The sequence below is a fragment of the Primulina eburnea genome, unplaced genomic scaffold (assembly GCF_022965805.1).
Source record: "Primulina eburnea isolate SZY01 unplaced genomic scaffold, ASM2296580v1 ctg1038_ERROPOS4800000, whole genome shotgun sequence".
In the NCBI taxonomy this organism is placed as follows: domain Eukaryota; kingdom Viridiplantae; phylum Streptophyta; class Magnoliopsida; order Lamiales; family Gesneriaceae; genus Primulina; species Primulina eburnea.
Window position 1 is genome coordinate 340,040 of NW_027330581.1, and position 24,419 is coordinate 364,458.

The 24,419-nt window shown below is 34.7% G+C and overlaps 1 protein-coding gene and 1 pseudogene across 1 annotated transcript; one reads left to right on the plus strand and one right to left on the minus strand.

Annotated features, from left to right (window-relative positions):
• Window positions 1–529: 529 nt before the first annotated feature.
• LOC140820410 (uncharacterized) overlaps window positions 530–24,419 on the plus strand; it is a 78,730-nt pseudogene continuing 54,840 nt past the window's right edge.
• Window positions 19,897–24,247, minus strand: LOC140820424 (uncharacterized). Its single transcript, XM_073180713.1, has 5 exons — window positions 23,581–24,247; window positions 22,858–22,975; window positions 22,082–22,434; window positions 21,700–21,798; window positions 19,897–21,376 (listed from the first exon to the last, which is right to left on the minus strand). Exons 1-5 carry the CDS (start codon window positions 24,183–24,185, stop codon window positions 20,209–20,211), a joined length of 2,343 nt encoding a protein of 780 aa, XP_073036814.1. The 5' UTR covers window positions 24,186–24,247; the 3' UTR covers window positions 19,897–20,208.

Here is a 24,419-nt window from a genome sequence, read left to right on the forward strand (position 1 = left end):
CATGTGTCATCTCATGGAATTGAAGTTGATAAAGCAAAAGTTGATGTCATTGCCAATTTACCCCCTTCAAAAATCATTAAAGAAATTCGCTCATTTTTTGGACATACTGGATTTTATAGGAAATTTATAAAGGACTATAGTTTAATCAGTGAACTTATTTGTAACCTCTTAACAAAATACATTGTATTTGAGTGAACTCAAGAATGTCAAAAATGCTTTTGATAAAATCATTCGACATTTAACATCAGCTCCTATCATGCAACCTCATGATTGATCTTTACCATTTGAAATCACGTGCGCCACGAGTGATTATGCAGTCGGTGCAGTACTGGGTCAAAGAATAAACGGTAAGCCTTATGTGATATATTATGCAAGTAGAACTTTAAACAATACTCAAATGAATTATTCCACAACTAAAAAAGAACTACTTGATGTAATATTTATATTAGATAAATTTCGTTCTTATTTTATTGGATCAACTACTATTGTATTTACTGATCATTCTGCTATTAGATAATTATTGACCAAACAAGGTGCAAAGCCACGACTGATACGATGGATTTTGTTGCTCCAAGAATTTGACACTGTAATCAAAGATTAAAAAAAAAGAAGGAACCAAGAATGTCGTAGCTGATCATTTATCGAGACTAGTAACAAGATCATCTTGTGAAATGACACCAATTGATGATAATTTTTTTGACGAACATATATTTTCAGTCACTACTACACCTTGGTTTGCTAACATAGTAAATTTTCTTGTGACAGGAAAAATGCCACCGCAATGGAGTTCCCAAGATAAAAGAAAATTTTTGAATAAGGTAAAAAAAATTATTGGGATGATCCGTATCTGTTCAAGTATTGTCCAGATAAAATTTTTCGACGTTGCATACCTGACAATGAGGTAAGTAATGTCATTAAATTTTATCATTCAGAAGCATGCGGAAGACATTTTTTTCAAAGAAAACGGCTGCAAAAATCTTGCAGTGCGGATTTTATTGGCACATTTTATTTAAAGACACCCACGAAATCTATGAAAATTGTCAAAAACTGGGTGCGATATCAAAAAAAACATAATGCCTTTGAATTTTATCATTGAAATTGAAATCTTTGACTGTTGGGGAATTGATTTTATGGGAACTTTTCTACCGTCGTTTAGATACTTGTATATTTTAGTTGTAGTTGATTATGTTTCCAAATGGATAGAGGTAATTCCATGTCGAACAAATGATCATAAAATCGTCATCAAATTTTTGAAAGAAAATACTTTTAGTAGATTTCGAATTCCTCGAGCCATGATAAGTGATGGGGGAACTCACTTTGTTAATAAACTATTTTCTTCATTAATGAAAAAATATGGTGTTACTCACAAAGTAACTACTCTTTATCATCCTCAAACAAATTGACAAGTTGAATTAGATAATAAAGAGATAAAGAAAATTTTGGAAAAGACTGTTAAACCAAATAGAAAATATTGGTCTCTGCGACTTAAATGATGCACTTTGGGGAGATCGAACAACTTTTAAAACATCATTGAATATGCCTCCCTATAGGTTGGTTTACGGAAAACAATGTCATTCGCCTGTCGAACTAGAACATAAAGCTTATCGGGCGATCAAAACTTTTAATTCAAGCATGGATGATGTCAACAAATTGCGCAAATTGTAACTTGATGAACTTGAAATGACGCGTATGAGAATTCAAGGATTTATAAAGCAAAAATCAAATAATTTCATTATAGAACAATTCTTTGAAAATCATTTGAGATTGGTAAAAAAGTTTTGCTTTATAATTATCGACTTCACATATTCCCAGGATAATTCATGAAATCTTTGAAGAAGAGATTATTTCCCTTTCCAATCCTTGAGTTTTGTGTTGTATTTAATTTTGTTTGTTTTTATTTGAGGTTTCCTTAATCTTTTTATTTTCCTGGTTAAATTGCGGATAACAGTACTCTGTGACTCTCATAGTCGGTTAAATTAGTTTCTCACAATTGCTGATACAAAAATAAATAAAAAAATCATTTCTTTTCCTTTTAAAATGGATGAAATTCTTTCAAAAAATTGTAAATATTTTCCATCTGTTTCTAAAAATGTTCTGAGAAAAATTTATGCAGGTGATCGAGCAAAACTTGCACTGTGAAATCCTTAATAAAAATATGGTTTTATATGCTAAAAAAATAATCGCAAGTGCACGATGTCAAGTAATAGTATAATGTACAGGAGTACGAGTATCGTTCCACTGAAGAATGTGTTTGACAATTATTATTTTCAGTTATTAAATCTTTAGCAACGAAAATTGATTGATTGTCTTATTACTACTATGATCAAAGAAACATGGAAATAAAAATATTCAGGAATTAAATAATGAAATAGAATATCTAAAATGGTGGATTTAAAATTCAATGAGAGATGAATTTGTGGGAATATCAGTTCACCTACCCCTCGTTAATTAATTAATTTGTTCGATATTGATTATATGCTTCCGACAGAATTTCATATTCAGTTGAACACACTCTTTCGAGCTATGCCAAACTAATTATACTCAATGAAGTAATTAAATGTCTTTAATTATTTATCAAGAGTGAATTGCATGTCGATTTATGAAATCCCCTAGTTTTCGACCCTTAGGACTATGATTACCGGCGCGTATCCAATTTCATATGTCTATGTAAATTGTAGATCCACGGATTATACTAATCGTTCCTATCACAATTTATTCTCTCGAACTCACTCGCAATATAAAAACGTTGTTAAAGTTAGATACGCTCTAACAACACGATAAAACAATAGTATAATCAAGAATAACGCAACAATCGAAATATAAATTAATTAGATCAAATTTTATGGTAGGATCCCCTTAAATCCCAACAAATAATAAAAGTTTAGCTACTCGAATTCAGAGTAGAAATAGAAAAAACTAAGTTTAAATGACAAAAAATAAATTAGAAATATTAGAATTGACGAAAAACACGAAGAGCAATGCCCGGAAATCTTCAAATCTTCAATCCAAGCACAAAATTCTCTCCAAAGCTTGCGGCGGCTCTCCAATGAAGTCTGAATCGATCATTTTTCTTCCCTATCCCCCCTACCATATCCTCTCCATTCAGAATTAAGGGAAGAAATCATCCAAAAATCTTTCCAAAAATAACGAGCGCGCCCGGGCGGACATAAGTTTCCGCCCGGGCGGATGGCTTGCGCATATTTTATTTTTAACATTTCTTTTGACGCGCCCGGGCAGACGACTCTCGCACAAATTCTTTTTCTCACATCTTGTAGGCCCCCGAGCGGAAATAAATGTGCGCCCGGGCGGAGGTCTCTCGAATTTCTCCCTTTGTTCTTCAGTTTTACACGAATCTCCTGCATTTTCGCCAACTAAACACATGAGCAACACGAAGATATAAATTACTCTAAAATAACACAAAATGCATGCAATCTAAATGATAAATTCAACACAACGAGACATAACACGATATGAAAAACAAGTAAAATCCACCTATATCAGCAGCTAGGTATGTAAGATTGAGATTGCTAATGGAAAAAAAAGAATTCCAGAAGATATTCTTCTTGTAATAGAAGCTAAGGTTCGATTAGGAGGAGACGTTCCACAGTTATTGCTCGGTATATGCCTGGATTAGGGAAAAGCACTTATGCGGAAAAAACGAAGGGCAAAAGGTTAGGGGTTTGTCTTAAGTGTGCAAGATGGACTTGTGACAAACGATGTAGATCTTTGGTATGTGTTTCCAATAACAGAGAACATAAAATTGGTTTTGTTAAGAATGGGCTGAGTATGGAGTCTTTAGATAACATCTTATTGACTCTTGAGACGCATTCTAGTGGACACGTACAGATTGAACTTCTCTTTTTATGGAAACAATTCCAAGATGAGCGTCATCGTAATAGTCTTGGGAATCTAACTAAAAAAGACATTGTTTGCCAATTTGTAAGAAAATTGGACGGGAAGCATATCATCAATTCATATAAGGCGTTGAAGTCATTTCTGGCTGTAAAACCAGAGGCAAATTTTGAGCCACAATCACACTACTGTCTATATAGATGTGTGTCATTGTTTTTATTGTTTATTCTTCTTATAGTTGTGACCTATAGTTTTGTCATGATAACATATTACCCCTATAAAATCTCTCATTGTTCTCTCTATTTTCGCAGACTAAAAAGAAATTAAAAACATGGCTGGATCCTTTGCACAAATATTGAAAAATATTTGTGTATTTTTAAGGTCGAGTCCAGGAAAAAATAAAGTGTTTGTAGAAGCAGCGAATAATCTTGAAAAGATATTGGCTGAGAGAAAAATTCACTGGGTATATGAGAGAGGTAATATTGGGTTAATGAGATCTGTTTCAACATCTGTTCATCTTGAAGGTAGTCAGGTTTTGGGTATTATTTCTCTAGCCTTAGCTGAAGGAAATATACAGTCGTTACAACTGGGGAGGAATTAAAATTTTCTTTTATGTATGAAACAATCACCAAAATGATTGAAAATTCTGATGCTTTTATCGCACTACCAGGTGTTTTTGGTACATTAGAAAAAAAATTTGCACACTGTTTCTTGGGCACAACTTAATATCCATAATAAACTTGTGGGCTTATTGAATATCAATAGTTATTATGACAGTTTGTTGACATTTCTTGATAAAGATGTGGAACATAATTTCATTTCAGAAAATTCACGACGGATGCTCGTCTCTGCTTCGACTGCTGACCAATTAATTGATGATTTGAAAGCTTTTTTTCGCAAGCCTGATTCGATAATAACAAAGATCAATTGGTCGCAATCAAGCAGTAAGAAAATAAAGTTGGATCATTGATTCAAAAGTCGTGGATTGGTTTGTATTTGTTTCAGTTTGTTATCTTCAATAAAATTATAGGTGATATCTCTTTCATTATGTGCTCTTTATTAATAGTTATTTTGACATTAGGGACAATGTCATGTTCTGATTGGAGGAGAACAAGATTATAAAAAAAATTAAAAAATATTATTTTAAAATAAAACCATGTTTATTGTTTATATCTTAGTAATTTTTGCAAAAATATCATACATTAATTGTTTGAAAGGTTTAAATTAGAAACTGTATTAATGTAAGGCCCGAGAAATTATCCAATTAATCTGAAAAGATTTGGCGATGATTATTATAATCTATTGTTGATAATTACTATGATTATAAATGGAACGGATCAGATCCGGAGAGCCGGAAAAGAATTCACATTATGGTGCAAAGAGTAGTCACCGCGCACATCCGCGACATGTATCGGCGCACATGTGCGAGGAAGACAGAACCATGCGCGCATGGCGCACATGCGCGGGAGGGGCAGAAGGTTCGGCGCATCTGCGCGGAATGATTGGCGCATATGCGCGAGAAGACAAAATGCTGGTTCTAATAACTGGCGCATATGCGCGACTTTGTGCGCGCATATGCGCAAAACGTGCAGAACATGCACAACGCCACTTGTCCTTGTATTATGCAATGCATGTATATATATATATATATCAGCATGCGAATTCCTGCAAAAGAAAAAGGAAAACGAGGGCCAAAGGAATTTTCAGATTGTTAAGCATAGATTCGTGATTTCGAGAAATCCGTCCGTCTGTTTTTGAATCTGAGTACAGTACTGAGTTTCTAGCGACAACAGCTACAACTGGATGTAAGTGTTGTTACGTTTAGACATGTTTTGAAATTAGACTATTGTCATAATTGAATAGGACTCATATATGATGTTCTTGTCATGTTAGACATCATAGAATTGAAGTCAGATTAAAGAACAACTGATTATGTAATTGTTATGATTTTCAGAGTCGATTTGACTAAGATTTCATATCAGATGTATATTGTTATTGAGATTATGACTGGTATCGATATAGATTATGAGTTCTGGTATTATATATGTTATGTTTGGATTGACGGGGTTATCGAGCCAGTATTTTTATGCCGTCGAAACATCAGTTGACTGATATTGATCAGATTCGGTATTGATTTAGATTGTATTGTAGTACCGTAGATCGATTGACATTGATCAGATTGTATTGTGATTTGAGTATTGATCAGAACATGTATTGAATTGAGTTATTTATTGATATTATACCTATTCGATTGTTATTACCAGATTGGGAATGGACCGAGGTAGATTCGGGACTTATTCTTCTTCTGACCGAGAAGATAAAGGTATAAATAAATGTTGATTCGGGATTGCACAACTCGAGTTAGGTTTGACTTGAGTTTCCCAAAATCACATACTTTATTTTATTCCATTGATATTTTCAATTATCATATCGATATGTTTAATTTATTGAATTATAGCATAGCCAGAGTTTGAGTCTAGGACAGATCAGCCTAGCTAGGGTAGAACCGCCAAGTCTTTGTCAGAACTGCTCAGACCTTAGAATTGTGGCATATCGATGAGCTTAGATGTAGATCGACGTCTATTGTAGACACTCGATATAGCATGCCCAAGTCTAAGTCTTTGTCAGAACTGCTTAGACCCTAGACTTACGGTGTATCGATGAGCTTAGATGTAGATCGACGTCTATTGTAGACACTCGATACAGCATACCAAAGTCTAAATTAGATCGGGATCCCTAGATTAGAAATAAGATAAGATCAGATAACGAGTCATTGATTCATGTAGTCAGATTAGATACATGTTTTGATGTTTGGTTATGCTTTTATATATGTTTTATATGATTGCATGTATACATTGTTTATACTGGGATATTTATATCTCACCGGAGTTATCCGGCTGTTGTCTTGTTTTGTATGTGTGCATGACAACATGTGGGGCAGGATCAGGGTCCAGAAGATGATGAGAGATCGAGATTAGAGTGGTGATCACGGACTTGGATGTAGATAGGTTTTATTACTTGATTGTAGTAGTTGAACCTAGTTTAAAATTAAATGCATGTTATACAGGATTTGTATTATTATACTGCTTTGTATAATAGAATGATTTCATTACCTTCCGCAGTTATAATTTAAAAAGAAAAATTTTTAGACCCTGTTTATCTTAATTGATAATTAAACCCCAAATATGATTAAGAAGATGATTAGCGTCTGGGTCCCCACAACAGGTGGTATCAGAGCGATAGATCCTTTAGAATGAGATAGAAGAGAATGTGCGGGGTAGATTGAATTTTCTTTCCTTGCATGTGATTGCTAGCATGAGATTTATTCTAATGTTGATTGACATTGTGTATGCTAGCATGAGATTATGTTTTACTGCTTAGAAATACATGTTATCTAATTATCTGATTTGAATTGGTAATATGTATTATTGAGTATGAATCAGATTTGATTCTTGATCAACAGTAAGATGATCAGAGAAAGATTGAAATAGATTTATAGTATTGGGTTACTAATGTTTTGGTAATCAGATATACCTCCACGGAGAATTCCAGAAAGGGATAGTACTTCGAATGAACAGATAGATGTATCAGAAACTCAGATGGAAATAAAGATGGAAGAATTTCAGTTATTTCAGCCGCCGATTCTGAGTGGTACCGAGACATCTGAAGATTGTGAGAACTGGTTTGATGACATAGAAATAATGTTCGATTTACTTGGTTGTACAGATGAACAGAGAGTTAAAATGGTGCCTCATCAGTTACGAGAAACCGCCAGGAGTTGGTGGATTACAAGTAAAAGAATGCTAGAACAGAGAGGTACAGTGATTTCGTGGAAAATATTCAGAACTGAATTTTATCGAAGATTTTTCTCAGTTTCGTACCAGGAGGACAATAAAGTGGAGTTTGAGAATTTGAGACAAGTTCAACTGAATATTGAAGGATATGTGGCTAAATTCTCTACTCTACTACGTTTTGCTCCTCATGTAATTGGGAATAATGAAGCTGTAGCGGATCAGTTCATCAGAGGATTGAATTCGGAGATAGTTGCATTGATGAATATGCAGCGACCTCACCATTTTGCTGATGCCTTGAGTAGAGCGAAGAGAGCGGAGGCGAGTCTGATTAGACAATTAAAAAGGGTGTGTGCGATACAACCCCAGACACAACAATCCCCTCTCCGATTTGATCGCAGCAGCACGACTGGAAAGCAAGATTTGCTGAAAACTCGAAAAAAAACAGTTTAAGAAGTTAGGGAACGGACTGAGTGGTTCATCTAGCTCCAGTGGTTCTAGCCCGAGTTATACTGGAGTGTATTGCAGAACTTGCGGAGGAAGACATTCCACGGAGCAATGCCAGGGAGTTACTGGTAGTTTTCGTATCTGCAGACAGCCGGGACACTTTGCTAGAGTTTGTCCATAGAGAGGTTCCCGCAGATTTCAGGGAGCTGGACCATCTGGTGGCAATGACCGAGGAACAGACCCAGGACACACCTGATGATATAGTGGCAGGTACTGTTCTTTTATGATTATATTGCATATGTATTGAGATATACTAATGCATTCCCTACGATTATTTTGACTGAGTTGCATTGATATATGATGTACCTGTTGGGTCTGTATTGTTGTAGTATTAATCTTTGTACCTTTTGGGAAAGAAAGATTGATATCAGAGATTTCTGTAAAATATTGTGTACTACAGTAAGATGAGAATGAGATTGAGTTAGATTATGATGTACTTGTATTTCTGATTAGACAGCATTATTGATATTAATATGCTGAACAAGTACAGAACTTTGATAGATTCTTTCCAGAAAAATATAAGATTCAGACCAGATATGACTGATGAGTAGAGATTTCATGGTAAGGATTCTAGATTTAGAATTCCTTTGATATTTGTGTTGTCCATAACTCGATTGATACAGAAAGGAGCAGATGGTATCCTTATGTATTCAGTAGATATACTGAAATCGAGCCTAGCATTGGCAGATTTGCCAGTGATGTACGAGTTGGCTGATGTTTGTCCAGATAAGATTTCAGATTGTCCTTGTATCAGAAATATAGATTTCAGAATTGAATCGATACCAGGTATTGTCTGTTGTTTTAGAATTCAGTACAGAATGATATTGAATGTACAGAATGACAGTGAATGAATTGAAAGATCAGTAGAAGAGTACCGCCCAAGAGTTACATCTGGTTTAGTGTTTCTCTATGGCATGTTCAGTATGTTCAGAGATATTCTGATGATTTTATGCTCGTTGTATCTATGATATTTTGATATACTTGCAGCATCTGATTGATTGAATCGAATATCTGAAGATTGTATTGAATACTCTGAGAACTGTGATTATTGTATACAGAAATTATTCAGATATGAATCCTGCTTGAAACAGATTGTATTAAGAATATGCAATATCTGAAGTTAGTATACCGATTGATTTTGGCACAGTTGAGATCTGGATCAGTGACAGAGAAGGATACCGATATCAAAAAGATCAGAAATATCAGAAAGATCAGAAATTTATTTTGGTCTGAATTGACAGATTATCATATACGATTGTTGTTTTGTGTCTGCCTGAGTATTGTTATATTTCTACAGTCGTATTTGATACAAATCATTGTGAACCGTTGAGATTATATACAGTTCAATCCGAATCAGAGTTGAATTCGAGAATTTCATTGATTCAGAAATGTGATCAGAATGTTCAGAACTAGATTTCGATAATCAGAACAGATCATCGATCAGAGTTACAGATATGTGATTCGTACTGTATGAGAATGATTATCTTGCGATGTCAAATGTTTCAGAATTGTATAACAGAATTTGATATTGATAATCAGAACCAAATACCAGGTAGGTATTTTTCTTTAATTTATATTATTAACTGATTTTTTGTATCAAATAATTCGAATCTGAATTGACAGATGGTGTCAGAAACTCACAGTAGTAAATTCAGTATTCGTTCAGGTAACAAAAAGTGTATGTTAATTCGAACATACAGTTTTGATATAGACAGATTAAATCAGTTATGATAGAATTTGTACTGAAATGTGGCAGAATTTGTACTGATATGTCTGCATTGTCAACAAATGAAGACAGAAAGATAGAGATCAGAAGATTTATTACATAATTTGTATATTTTGATTTGACACGGGGAGTATATTTCGATGAATTTCGTAATAAGATCATTATAATACTTTCCAGATTATGATATGATATGATTGTGATTGACAGATTGTTCAATCTATATCTATTAGGTTGTACAAGATGACGTACAAACATGACCAGATGACACAGATCGATGTCAGAGAAGTGGTCAGAGTAATCAGAATGCCACGATAGATTATATCAGATTGTGATTTTACTTGATTTTGTACTTGTGGCAGAATATGCCATAAGTTTTCTTATATATGCTCCACCGACTGACAGATAGTCAGAGGGTACTATCCAGATATTGGAAGATATTCCGGAAGCTGCAGTGCTGGATACTAGCACTGATTGATATGACATATGGTCGCTGGATAATTGTATTCAGATTATCAGATGGATAGTGAGATAGTTACAGATGATATATTGTACAGTGAATACTGCCGATTTCCTTGGTATGAGGATAATATCTCGAAGATACCTGAGATAGGATCTGATACGGTCAAAGATATGATAAAGAAAATGTAGCAAATTCAGAAGATACTGAAGATAGCTCAGACCAGACAGACATAATATACCAACGTCGGATGGTGACGATTGGTATTCGAGACTGAAGATTTAATATATCCTTGACAGGAGATAAACAGATTTGATAGTAGCTGATGGTAGTGATTTGCTATGAGCTATGGCTTGGTATATACGGATGTTGTATAACCAGTATTGCGAGATTGACTTTATCAGAGCTATTTTTAGAAATAGCATCTAATATAAGATTGAGATTTCAGAATAGATTCATTGAGATGAGTTCTGATTTAAACTCTGTATACATTCTTCGGATATATCTGAATTGATTACTTGCGATTTCGAGGACGAACGCAGATCTAAGAGAGGGAGAAATGTAAGGCCCGAGAAATTATCCGATTAATCTGAAAAGATTTGGCGATGATTATTATAATCTATTGTTGATAATTACTATGATTATAAATGGAACGGATCAGATCGGGAGAGCTGGAAAAGAATTCACATTATGGTGCAAAGAGTAGTCCCCGCGCACATGCGCGACATGTATCGGCGCACATGCGCGAGGAAGACAGAACCATGCGCGCACATGCGCGACTTGAATGCGCGCACATGCACGGAACGTCCAGTAGCATCGGCGCATATGCGCGACGTAGATGGCGCACATGCGCAGGAGAGGCAGAAGGTTCGGCGCATCTGCGCGGAATGATTGGCGCATATGCGCGAGAAGACAAAATGATGGTTCTAATAACTGGCGCATATGGGCGACTTTGTGCCCGCATATGCGCGAAACGTGCAGAACATGCACAACGCCACTTGCCATTGTATTATGCAATGCATGTATATATATATATATATATATATATATATATATATATATATATATATATATATATATAAATATATATATATAAATATATATATATATATCAGCATGCGAATTCCTGGAAAAGAAAAAGGAAAACGAGGGCCAAAGGAATTTTCAGATTGTTAAGCATAGATTCGTGATTTCGAGAAATCCGTTCGTCTGTTTTTGAATCCGAGTACAGTACTGAGTTCCTAGCGACGACAGCTACAACTGGACGTAAGTGTTGTTACGTTTAGACATGTTTTGAAATTAGACTATTGTCATAATTGAATAGGACTCATATATGATGTTCTTGTCATGTTAGACATCATAGAATTGAAGTCAGATTAAAGAACAACTGATTATGTAATTGTTATGGTTTTCAGAGTCGATTTGACTAAGATTTCATATCAGATGTATATTGTTATTGAGATTATGACTGGTATCGATATAGATTATGAGTTCTGGTATTATATCTGTGAAGTTTGGATTGACGGGGTTATCGGGACAGTATTGTTATGCCGTCGAAACATCAGTTGACTGATATTGATCAGATTCGGTATTGATTTAGATTGTATTGTAGTACCGTAGATCGATTGACATTGATCAGATTGTATTGTGATTTGAGTATTGATCAGAACATGTATTGAATTGAGTTATTTATTGATATTATACCTATTCGATTGTTATTACCAGATTGGGAATGGACCGAGGTAGATTCGGGACTTATTCTTCTTCTGACCGAGAAGATAAAGGTATAAATAAATGTTGATTCGGGATTGCACAACTCGAGTTAGGTTTGACTTGAGTTTCCCAAAATCACATACTTCATTTTATTGCATTGATATTTGCAATTATCAGATTGATATGTTTAATTTATTGAATTATAGCAGAGCCAGAGTTTGAGTCTAGGACAGATCAGCCTAGCTAGGGTAGAACCGCCAAGTCTTTGTCAGAACTGCTCAGACCTTAGACTTGTGGTATATCGATGAGCTTAGATGTAGATCGACGTCTATTGTAGACACTCGATATAGCATGCCCAAGTCTAAGTCTTTGTCAGAACTGCTTAGACCCTAGACTTACGGTGTATCGATGAGCTTAGATGTAGATCGACGTCTATTGTAGACACTCGATACAGTATACCAAAGTCTAAATTAGATCGGGATCCCTAGATTATAAATAAGATAAGATCAGATAACGAGTCATTGATTCATGTAGTCAGATTAGATACGTGTTTTGATTTTTGGTTATGCTTTTATATATGTTTTATATGATTGCATGTATACATTGTTTATACTGGGATATTTATATCTCACCGGAGTTATCCGGCTGTTGTCTTGTTTTGTATGTGTGCATGACAACAGGTGGGGCAGGATCAGGGTCCAGAAGATGATGAGAGATCGAGATTAGAGTGGTGATCACGGACATGGATGTAGATAGGTTTTATTACTTGATTGTAGTAGTTGAACCTAGTTTTAAATTAAATGCATGTTATACAGGATTTGTATTATTATACTGGTTTGTATAATAGAATAATTCCATTATTTTCCACAGTTATAATTTAAAAAGAAAAATTTTTAGACCCTGTTTATCTTAATTGATAATTAAACCCCAAAGATGATTAAGAAGATGATTAGTGTCCGGGTCCCCACAATTAATCTATCTAAGGATGTTTAAATTTTTATTTTAAAAAAAGTCAATTTTATTTCTGATCACTATAAAAATATGATTTATAAAATATTTTTGAGTAATTAACCATTGTGATAAAATCAGTTATTAAAGTATATGTCTCAATATATACGTGATAAGAGTGCCTAAAATTTTAAACTCACACATATTTTGTGAGTGCGTGGAGAATATTTAGAAAACAGCTTTCGAGCCTTTATTGATCATGAGAGAGGCTATCCATTGTTTAAATTTTGAGTTCTTATTTTTAAGAATAAAATAGATACTTCTTGGGAAAAAAAAGAGAAAAAAAATTGTGGAAGATCTATGTAATTTTAAATTTATTTGATACGACTCAATTATCTCTCATAAAAAAAATAGAAAGAGAAAAACATATTGTACAAATTAAATAAATAAATATGTGGTCAATGAGCATAAACTTAGTCTGATTACATGATGTTATGAAGAAAAAAAAAGATCGGGAAAATATATATATAAAATAAGTATATAAATTTTGAATCAATGGATTTCTTCTTTTATATTATTTAATCATTATTTATTGTTTACGTTGTATTTATTTTTTAAGCATTATTATATCATACTTATAAGTGGGAGTTTTGATTTATTGTTGCTATATGTTACACTAAATTCTTGGAACCATTTAAATGTTAGTTTGGTATTACCAACCATTTAAAGTGGATGCCTTGACTTATTATATATGAATATATCATATATTAATTTCTTGGTACCATTTAATTTTTTGTTTGGTTTTACCAACCATTTAAAGTGTGAAACTTGATTTAGTGCTTACAAAAATATTGACCACATTTATAGGTTTTGGTATATTTTATATACTTATAAGATAATAATATATAACATAATATAAATATGATTATTTAATATATTGAAACCATTTATTAAATGGATTTCAATAATGTTTATTAATATTAACTTTATTAAAATATCTAAGAGTGGATCATCTAATCTCAACTAGTTAAATTAAAATTTGAACAATTAAAAATTATCAATTAAATAATCAAACAATTAAAATAAAAAAAAACAAAACAAAAGGACATTGTAGGGAACTTGCAACTACCTTAGGGCATCTCCAACCCAACTCTAAAATGGAGTACTCCTTCATTATAGAGCACAAACTCTCCTCCAACCCATCTCTATTCCTCTACTCTATTTTAGAGGATGGAACAGTTGTCCTCTAAAAATGGAGGACAACTGTTGAAATGGAGGAGGGAAATGGAGGATGGAAATATTACAGAAATGCCATTCTCAAAATTACAATATAACCCTTGTAGTTTTATCAAATTTTTTGGCCAATTTTTTAATAATTTCGAATTTTTTATTTATTTTTAATGTTAAATATTTTTTTGGCCACTTTTTTTAATTTCGAATTTTTTTAAATGTTTTTAATTTTAAATAATTTTTTGTCCATTTTATATTTTATATTTTGAATTATTTAATTCTGAAAATTTTATTTTAATTGTTTTATTTTTTTTGCATGAATTATTTATAATTTACAATTTATAACAGTCACGAAATAGAATTAATGAACAATGTAATGACAAAAAAATACATAACATAATTTACTACAAACATTTATTATCGATTTAACTTAAATTGATAAACATACGATATTTGTAGACATAATAAAGTAGATAATAAACAAAAAACACACACAACAATAAAGATAAACATATCACCAAAAAAAAACACACAACACACACATACAACAATAAAGATAAACACATTCTTATTTCATTGCAATCATGAGAGAACACTAGTATGGTGGAAGGTCGGACCCGGATGGTGAAGTTCCTCCGAAGAACTGTCCAAACGGTGTAGAAGTTCCGTCGGAGCCATCCCCCGTCTCCATTCTTTTCTGCCAAATTTTTTGTTGTTCTTTGATCAAGTATGCACGGACCGATTCATCAACGCACATAGGGTTCATCCTTAGTATTTTGTTTTCTTCTTTAAAAGCCATTATCGCATTCCTTTGTTTCTCAACAGCAATGAGTTGTTGTCGATGTACCTCAGCATTCTCCATAACAGTCACCATTTTCTCAGTACATTTGGCCATGGTGGAAATGTCCTTCAAGTGTTCTTCAGTAGCTTTTCTTTTGGCTTTGGCCTTTTTTATGCCAATTGGACGCTGAGAACTCCCTCCTGATGGATTATCTTCATCCAGGTTTATAGCAAACCCAGATAGCCCTCCAGAATCGGGTGTTGGTGATTCTGTGTTGGGAGAATAGTCAGATTGGGATGAGTCGATATTCCCGCGGTTTGGTATGAAATTCGGTAAAATAGCGTTTGATGACCTAAACTTCTCTTGGTCCTTAAGCAAAGACCATACATGATCCAACCGCCAAGTCGACCCAGTTGATTGCTTAAATAAGGCTTTTGCTTGATCCAACTATAATACGGTATAAATTTTATCTTAGTCACATGAAGTAAAAAAAATATAGTTTCACATAAATATGATAAAAAAAATTAATTACTCACAATGTATTTCTCAGAAGCACCACTTGGACGACTAAGTTCCACCTGGCTAACACATGAACTAAAGTTTTGGACAATCTTGTTTATGTTGAACCAGCGACATTGGAGGGCCTTAGTAGTTCGAGGCTCTGTTGAGTTACCGGCGAGTTGTTCGTTGTATGTAGCTGCCACTCGTGACCATAACCTATCGCGTGATTGGTTTATACCAATTATTGGATTTTGGGAGACATCAAGATAAGCCATCACGAGTAGTTTGTCCTCCTCGATTGAGAAGGCAGCACCACGTTTAGATGAAGTCATTTGATTGTAAATAATTATTCAATTTGTAGGAGTTGTCTCAATGTTTCGTATGATGCTTCAATTTATAGCGAAAACATTTTGATAAAAAACCTGGATCAACGGTCTCAATTAAATTAAATATGATCTAAAGGTGTGTATTGAAAGAAATTTATTTTAAATGTACAATGCATCTTTATTAGATGACAACAACTAGACAACCCATCACATGGCTTTGATTAGAAATGCACAACCCGTGACAGCTAGTACATAGACAAGACACCACTAGACAACAACTGATTGTGACTAGACACCACTAGACAACCCATCACATGGCCGGTCTCAATTAAATTAAATCTGATCTAAAGGTGTGTATTGAAAGAACTTTATTTTAAATGTACAATGCATCTTTATTAGATGACAACAACTAGACAACCCATCACATGGCTTTGATTTGAAATGCACAACCCTTGAAAAAAAAAATGACTAGACACCACTAGACAACCCATCACAGGTAGTATATAGACAAGACACCACTAGACAACAACTGATTGTGACTAGACACCACTAGACAACCCATCACATGGCCGGTCTCAATTAAATTAAATCTGATATAAAGGTGTGTAGTGAAAGAACTTTATTTTAAATGTACAATGCATCTTTATTAGATGACAACAACTAGACAACCCATCACATGGCTTTGATTTGAAATGCACAACCCGTGAAAAAAAAAATGACTAGACACCACTAGACAACCCATCACAGGTAGTATATAGACAAGACACCACTAGACAACAACTGATTGTGACTAGACACCACTAGACAACCCATCACATGGCCGGTCTCATTTAAATTAAATCTGATCTAAAGGTGTGTATTGAAAGAACTTTATTTTAAATGTACAATGCATCTTTATTAGATGACAACAACTAAACAACCCATCACATGGCTTTGATTTGAAATGCACAACCCGTGAAAAAAAAATGACTAGACACTACTAGACAACCCATCACAGGTAGTATATAGACAAGACACCACTAGACAACAACTGATTGTGACTAGACACCACTAGACAACCCATCACATGGCATTTATTTGAAATGCATCTCAATTGGCTTTATTGAAATACACAACCCGTGAAAAAAAAATGAGTTGTCACCACTTATTTAAAGACCAGTGACTTCTTGATAATTTACTCAACTTGCTCAAAAATGAATTTTCATGAAGGAGGTCCTTCAAGTTTTTCTTTCTATGCGTCCTCGTCGTCATCTGACGACGAAGATCAACCTAGTGCCAACATACAGAATGAGTTGAATCGCATTGACGAACAACAAATGGTTTTAAGCCAACTCATAAACAGTGCTACCGTTGTCTCCAATTACTTCCAAGAAAGTGATAATTTGCACCGTCGAGGCTCGATCACTGGCCATGTTGTGATTAATCGAGACAGATTAGCTGCCGAACAACGCTTGTACAATGACTATTTTTCTGAGTCTCCAATGTACAATGAATCAATGTTCAAGAGACGTTTTCGAATGTCTCGTCAGTTATTCTTGCGCATTATGGAATCAGTTCAACAACATGACAATTACTTCGTACAGAAAGTAGATGCGTTGGGGAGGCCCGGGTTGTCCCCATACCAAAAGATAACAGCTGCAATGCGTATCTTAGCATACGGTATGGCTGCAGATTCAACGGATGAGTATATTAAAATCGGGGAGTCTACTGCGATTGAAAGTTTAAAAAGATTTTGTCGGGCTGTGGTGGAGGTTTTTGGTGACTGGTATCTTTGGTCTCCAAATGCTGAGGACATTGAAAGGATTCTCCTTATTGGAAAACAACGTGGATTCCCGGGGATGCTAGGAAGCCTAGATTGTATGCATTGGAAGTGGAAGAACTGTCCAACAGGTTGGGCTGGACAATATGCTGGTCGTAGCGGAAAACCAACCATCATTTTGGAGGCCGTAGCAGATTACGAGTTGTGGATATGGCATGCATACTTTGGTCTGCCAGGTTCAAACAATGACATTAATGTGTTATCAAAATCTCATCTCTTTGTTAATTTGGCCAATGGTGTAGCTCCCTCTGCTAACTATGTCATACAAAGAAAAGAATACACCATGGGATACTACCTAGCAGATGATATATATCCAAAGTGGGCTACTCTAGTGCAAACAATCCACAATCCACAAGGTCCAAAGAAGAAATATTTTGCAGCACGACAAGAAAGTTGTAGAAAAGATGTTGAACGAGCATTTGGAGTATTGCAATCAAAGTGGGCGATAATCACTGGACCTGCACGAGTTTGGAGCAAACAAGTGCTGCATGATATCATGACAACATGCATTATAATGCATAATATGATTATTGAAGACGAAAGAGAATTGAATGTGCCAGTCACAGATTATCGCGAGGCACCCATCCCAGATGTTGAAATGGCACTTGATGAGCATGTCCGATTTCAAGAGTTTCTTGCACGCCATCGTAAAATAAAAGATAAATCGGCTCACTATGCACTCCGAGATGCTCTTATTGACCATTTGTGGGAGGAGTACAGTAATTCGGAATATTAGTATTTTTAATGGTCAATTTGTGTGTTGTTCTTTAAATCATGTGTCGTTTATGTTTGTCTTGATATTTATTTTATGTCTGTTTGATGAATGTTGTCTTTTGTTTGTAATTTGATGACAAAATAAATGTATTGTTTGAAATAAACGAGTCGAATACACATGTAGTTGTATTATGTTTAACGAATTAATTAAAATTAGTTAAATAATACATTATGAAATTAATTAATTATATATATGTGTGTATTTGAAAATGAAATAAATTAGAGAAATGAAATATTTTGTAATATTTAAAGGAAATGGGTTGAAAATGAAATAAATTAAAAAAATAGAGTATTTCTTAATATTTAAAGGAAATGGGTTGAAAATGAAATAAATTAAAGAAATAGAGTATTTGGTAATATTTAGAGGATATGGGTTGGAGAAGGTTTTTGAAAATAGAGATCATGAATCTCTATTTTAGAGGATAGAGGATGAAAAATAGAGGATATGGGTTGGAGATGGCCTTAGCCTCCCTGTGGATACGATATTCGGACTCACCGAATTATACTACTTGTGGACAACCTGGTCTTGGGAGTGCAATAATCAAAGTCGTATCATCTTATATAATAAAAATATTATTTACTAGGTATTTAGGTTAATTAATCAAAGCTTTAATTAATAATTAAGCCTTCCAACTTTTTAAAATTTATCAAATTAAGAGTTTTACAAATCCTAAATTATACTTATAATTAAATACTAACTAATTTAATTAATTAAGTCATAAAATAATTATTGGAATATTGCCTTTCGAATAAAAGGTTTTAAATTCCCTAATATTCGAAATTTATTAATTAAAATACTCGACGTCTTTATTTCATTCGATAAATCAAATTTATCCCTTCATTGCTAAAATTCATAAATATTTTAAATAACTTAACTTCTCGACTTAAAATAAAAATATAACTTTAATTTTTTTTACACCTGAAAGGTCTCTGGTCTCCTTTCCCATTCTGGCAACGAATATTCTTCTTAAAAATTAAAATTCGAGAAAACATTTTAAAATTGCATGAAAATAAATATATATGCCTTTAAAATAATTTAACACGTAGCATGCATTACCAAAATTATTAAATAAATAAATAAATTATTTCAACCATATATGTTTACGTGTACTGATTTTTGGACACACATATCTGATCTGACTATTTTTTATATATTTTATTCATTTCATATATAGAAATGTTTCCGCACTTGGTCCGATTTGAAAACTTACCTAAGCTGCAACACAGATTAGTCTGCAAAATCTAATATTTTGTATGAATTTGACACGAGCTTTTCCAATACTATTTAGTTGACCGTGACTTGTAAAGAAAAAACACCTTGCTAAAGCTATCAACTTGAGATTTGCAGTATATAAAGTACGCCAATCTAGCTATACAATTTGAATATACCAATCAAAGATGTCTGTCCTCTGTAGATAAATTTTAATAATTCTGCTGTTTTATTGGCATGTGGGTAACGTGAGCCCAATCAGAAAGCTAAAAACAATATCCATGCCCTCTATTGAGGTGAAGTACAAAGGGAAAATATATCAGAATCTTAGGAATCTAGTTCGTATATGTTCAACAGGTTTCCTACACATCAATCCGTGAACATGGCCGAATTACACGGTAAGTAAAGAACAGGAAGAGTCCTAAACCAGTTTAAGAGACATTTTGAAGAATAATTTTAGGGCCAGCTGCATCAGTGATCAACGTAACTGCATAATGCAGTTAACTGACAATCAGTAGTCCATGCAACATCATCTATAGAAACAGCATCAGCGTTTGAAACTGCAATAAAGACTCATCTCACATTCATCCGGGGTCTTCGATATCTTTCATCATCCAGATAGGCATCTGACTCTTTATTATATCTGTTAGATAAACCACCTCGTTTCTCAGTAGATCCACCTTTCCTATGGCTTCCAAACTTACCATCTTTTGCATGCCTAGCTTGCTCATTATATGATTTCTCTTGAGCACCCCTGTTATTTCGCAAAGATCCCGAAGGTCTATTAAAACTATTATTCGACGAGAATTTCCTCATCCCTTCACGGCCTCTGTTACCTTTTCCAGTGCGGTCCAGTCCTGCGTTATGACTAAATTCATCGTCAGATTCTGAATCAGAAAATGAATTGGCTTTGTAACTCTGTTGTCTTGCATTATCAGGTTTGTTAGATCCCCACCTGCGGTTTCCTTTTTTATTGAAGCTTCGAGTTTCAGCGTCACTGGCATTGCTAAAATCCAAGTCATCGTCTGAACTAAAACCAATGTCATTTCTTAAACCATTACGCGTTTTTGGATCAGCAACATGACTCGATTTCCGACGCGGATGCATCGGAAGTTCATCCTCAGAACCAAAGTCTACTCCATCCTCCTCGAAATCAGAGAAAGCTTTACGATGCAAAGGTTTCCTACCACGTGTGAGGGAACTAGTTCTGCCAGGAGCATGCCAATTATCATCAAGACTTCCTGTATCTTCAGATTCCGTATCAGGTTCAAGCTCTGAGAAATCTACTCGAGAAGTCTCAGACATTTCATTTTGATTAACCACGTCATAGCTGTCAACATCATCTTCTTCATCAAAATCATTAAATCCTAAACCAGGTCTCATGGTTCTAGAATCAGAATACTCCTTTTCAAACTTCCGATTCCTGCTGCTGTTCTCGTAACCATCTCCACGAGTTCTATAATTTTCATGACTATTTCGATCACTGACAGGCATATATTCATCTACTTTCTGAGAATTTGCTGCATTCTCAAAAGTAGCAACTTCTGCCCCATCCGATTCATCGTCATCAAAATCAAAATTCCACGCATTAGAAACCTCTGTTCTGCGCGATAATTTGTCCATCTTAACCTCCAAACCCCGTTGCCTCTCTGGAAATCTACTTTCACTATATGTCTCAGGTGGACGCTTATGTTCACAATGAAAACATACCGTGTTTCTCCTATAGTTTAAGAAATTGCACCTATGGAATGAAGAGATCCACCGTCAGATTAAAGTGTGGAATATTAAGTTTTAATCCTAGATAAGCTAAGAACGAAATATAAAAGAAATTCCACGTTGATTAAGAAGCAAAAAGGTTCGATGGCTGCTCTTTTGAGTAATGTAAGTCATGACAGAGCTTTGAGCAGAACCAGTAGCCCAAAAACGAGAAAAAATCATATGACTCTAATCCATGGCGTTGTTATAACAAGAAATTAAAGTTCTAGATTCGGGTAGCAAACACAGAGAGAGAGTATGAAAAATGACAATTCGAAGCTGTGTATGGATAAGAACAAAGTAACGTACTGAGGACATTCCCATTCTCCCGGAAGCAGCTGTCTTTTAGGTCGTTTTGCATCACATTGGAGGCACACATTATTTTTTGCAAAGTTCATGAAGTCACACCTGGAGAACGTAACATAAAAGCAAACCGTAAATAGTATGAACCTCCAAATAATTTTTTTTTAAATAATTAAAATACAGGTCTTCAGGTTTGCTCTCAACTTTAAGCCTATCATTCTTGAGGACCCCAACAGTGTAGCTCGTGGATGTGTACAACAGATACACAGCAGACAAGTATGATACAAGTGAAAGTCTCTAGTCTTCTATGATTACCGTACGAAATGTAATTATTCATATTAGTGGGACAAATCACAACAATAATAGAACAAATTGAGGGGAAACTCACTTTGAACATAGCCAATCACCCTTTTTCATTTCAATGTCATAGCGTCCAACTTTTTTCTTTGGAGGGGGAGTGGGTTGCTTTACCTTTGGCATAGGCTTTTTAATAACGGGGGGTGTGAGATTGGGATCTATTGGAAACTCGCTTAGCTTTACAACATGATGGAGCAATCTCCGGACAGAAGTTTTGATAGATTTCATTTCCAGAAGGGATTTATTTATGACTGATCCATCGATTGGATTGAAACCATATGTCAATAGGATGCGCATGACATCAATAGTTCGCGCTTCATCCTCTTTATTTGTGAGTAGATATGCTTTTTCACAAGAGCTTCTCATATTGCAGGAACTACATACCTGATACATCAAAATTGAAAGAATGGAGCCATCAATCATTATTTAACAATAGATAATCAGATATTTACAAAAAAAACAGACAGATATATGATAATATCTAGTTGCAAACAATATTTTAAGTCCAAAAATCAGAAAATCGTTTTAGGCCAAGGAAAAATGTTAATCAATTGAATACTCCTTTTCAACAAAAATAATGCTTAAACTCTTTTTCACAGCCACCAAACCTTGCAACTACATAAGCAACCAAAAACAACCCACGCCAGTTCTGTAGTGCTAGACATATCTAATTTTAATCTGTAATCTTCTGACATTGATCACGGCGAAGAATCTTTAAGCCTCAAAGTAATCTTCCTGCTGTCAGTTATGCTTATTAAAACAGTTGCTTACCAAAAAATAATAAACAGATTAGAATGGCATGCTTACATCTCCTTCATCAAGATGCACATGCTTCCTTAACAATTTGGAGGAGAAGACGACCCTCTTATCTGTACTTGGGCATCCATAACCAACAAGTATTTGTAGATCTTGTCTTGGAAGCGACCTGAAATGACTCTGTTTTAAGTATGCCGAATAAAGTTGGAATAACTAAAAGAAAAAGGTAGAAATAAAACAATGCAAAATAAAGCAAAGAGTAACAACCTATGACTTCCCTATCCGAAGAACAAAAGAGAGATACAAAAATGATATAATTGAGATAAATATTGTAACTGAATCGTAAACAAAAAGGCCTACATAAGCATTACCTGTACCTCTGTTTTATCAGAGATAGACACAGCTGATATAGCACAAAATAAAAATTTAACGCTCGTCTCCTCTATATTGAAACTAGCAGCAGAGTGGAGCATGATTAGGCACGTAGGCACCATAGTGAAAGCATAAAATAATTTTTTCTTACTATACGACATTAACAGAGAAAATATAATTCTCCGTATTATATCAAACAACAGAGTAAAGGGAGTGCACAACTGGGTCCTTCAGATTCAAAGAAGAGGAAATAGAGAGATAAATGATAAGCTAAACAGCATATTTCATGGAAAGCCATGTTCTAAAGAAAATGAGAATCCATCTGCTGGTCAATTATATAAACTTACGTAAAAATCAAACATAGATAAACAAATGGCAGTATACTATCAATTGAATATACACCTTAAGATATCAAAGCGATCCTTGCCAAAATTGACGGCAGCAGTCCGCACAGAATCGAAATCCCTAGTGAAATCTAGACGTTTTCCCTTCCCCTGAATATCAACCTCAGACATATCGAAGCCGAGGCCTCGCATCATGCTGTCCTCGTCTTTTCTCCGGTGATCGAAATAATTCTGCTGCACCAGCCTCTCCATCAACTCAATCCACTCCGGCCAGGGGTGCACCAACTCCACTTCACTCTTCTCATTATTAGTAGACATCAATCCTTCGCTTTTCACTAATTCCAAGTTCAACTCCCTCAACGGATCGGAGTCGGGCAAGTCAGAAGTGGGTGTTGGAACATTTTGCTGTCTCTTGGACTCACGCCAGTCGCGGATGCGCTGTAAAGTTTGGTCTTTTTCCTGACGTTGTTTATCAATCTCATCGATTTGTTGGAAGAGGAAGGACATACGTGCGGAGAGAGAAGTGGGTTCGTGGGTAGAATTCGAATGGTCGGCGGAATCTGCAGCAGCAGAGAGTGAAGAGAAGGGCGGTGCATTGGAGAAAAAAGGAGGAAGAGCTTTGGTAATGGAATGAAGCCTTCGCCGAAGTTGAGAGGATGCCATTTCGGAGACTGTCAGAGTGAGGCTAAAACCTAAAACCCCGCCTTGGAGATTTTGCTATCCACCCAATTTTTTCATAAATTAAAATGTAAAATTATAAAAATAAATAAATAATTTATCTTTTAGGGAAAAAAAAATTAAAGATTTTATTTAACACGGAAACTGTCAGTTTTTTGCGTGTAGGAAAGAATCGACGTTGTGGCACAAATTTCTTTATTTTCTAAAATCACAAAAAAT

What these genes read in the sequence shown, in the direction of transcription:
- LOC140820424 (XM_073180713.1), bottom strand. Translation starts at nt 24,185, where the DNA reads ATGGCATCCTCTCAACTTCGGCGAAGGCTTCATTCCATTACCAAAGCT. An exon ending in GATCGCTTTGATATCTTAAG is followed by an intron (nt 22,976 to 23,580) that starts GTGTATATTCAA and finishes GAGTCATTTCAG; the next exon opens with GTCGCTTCCAAGACAAGATC. An exon ending in GGTGATTGGCTATGTTCAAA is followed by an intron (nt 21,799 to 22,081) that starts GTGAGTTTCCCC and finishes TACGTTCTCCAG; the next exon opens with GTGTGACTTCATGAACTTTG.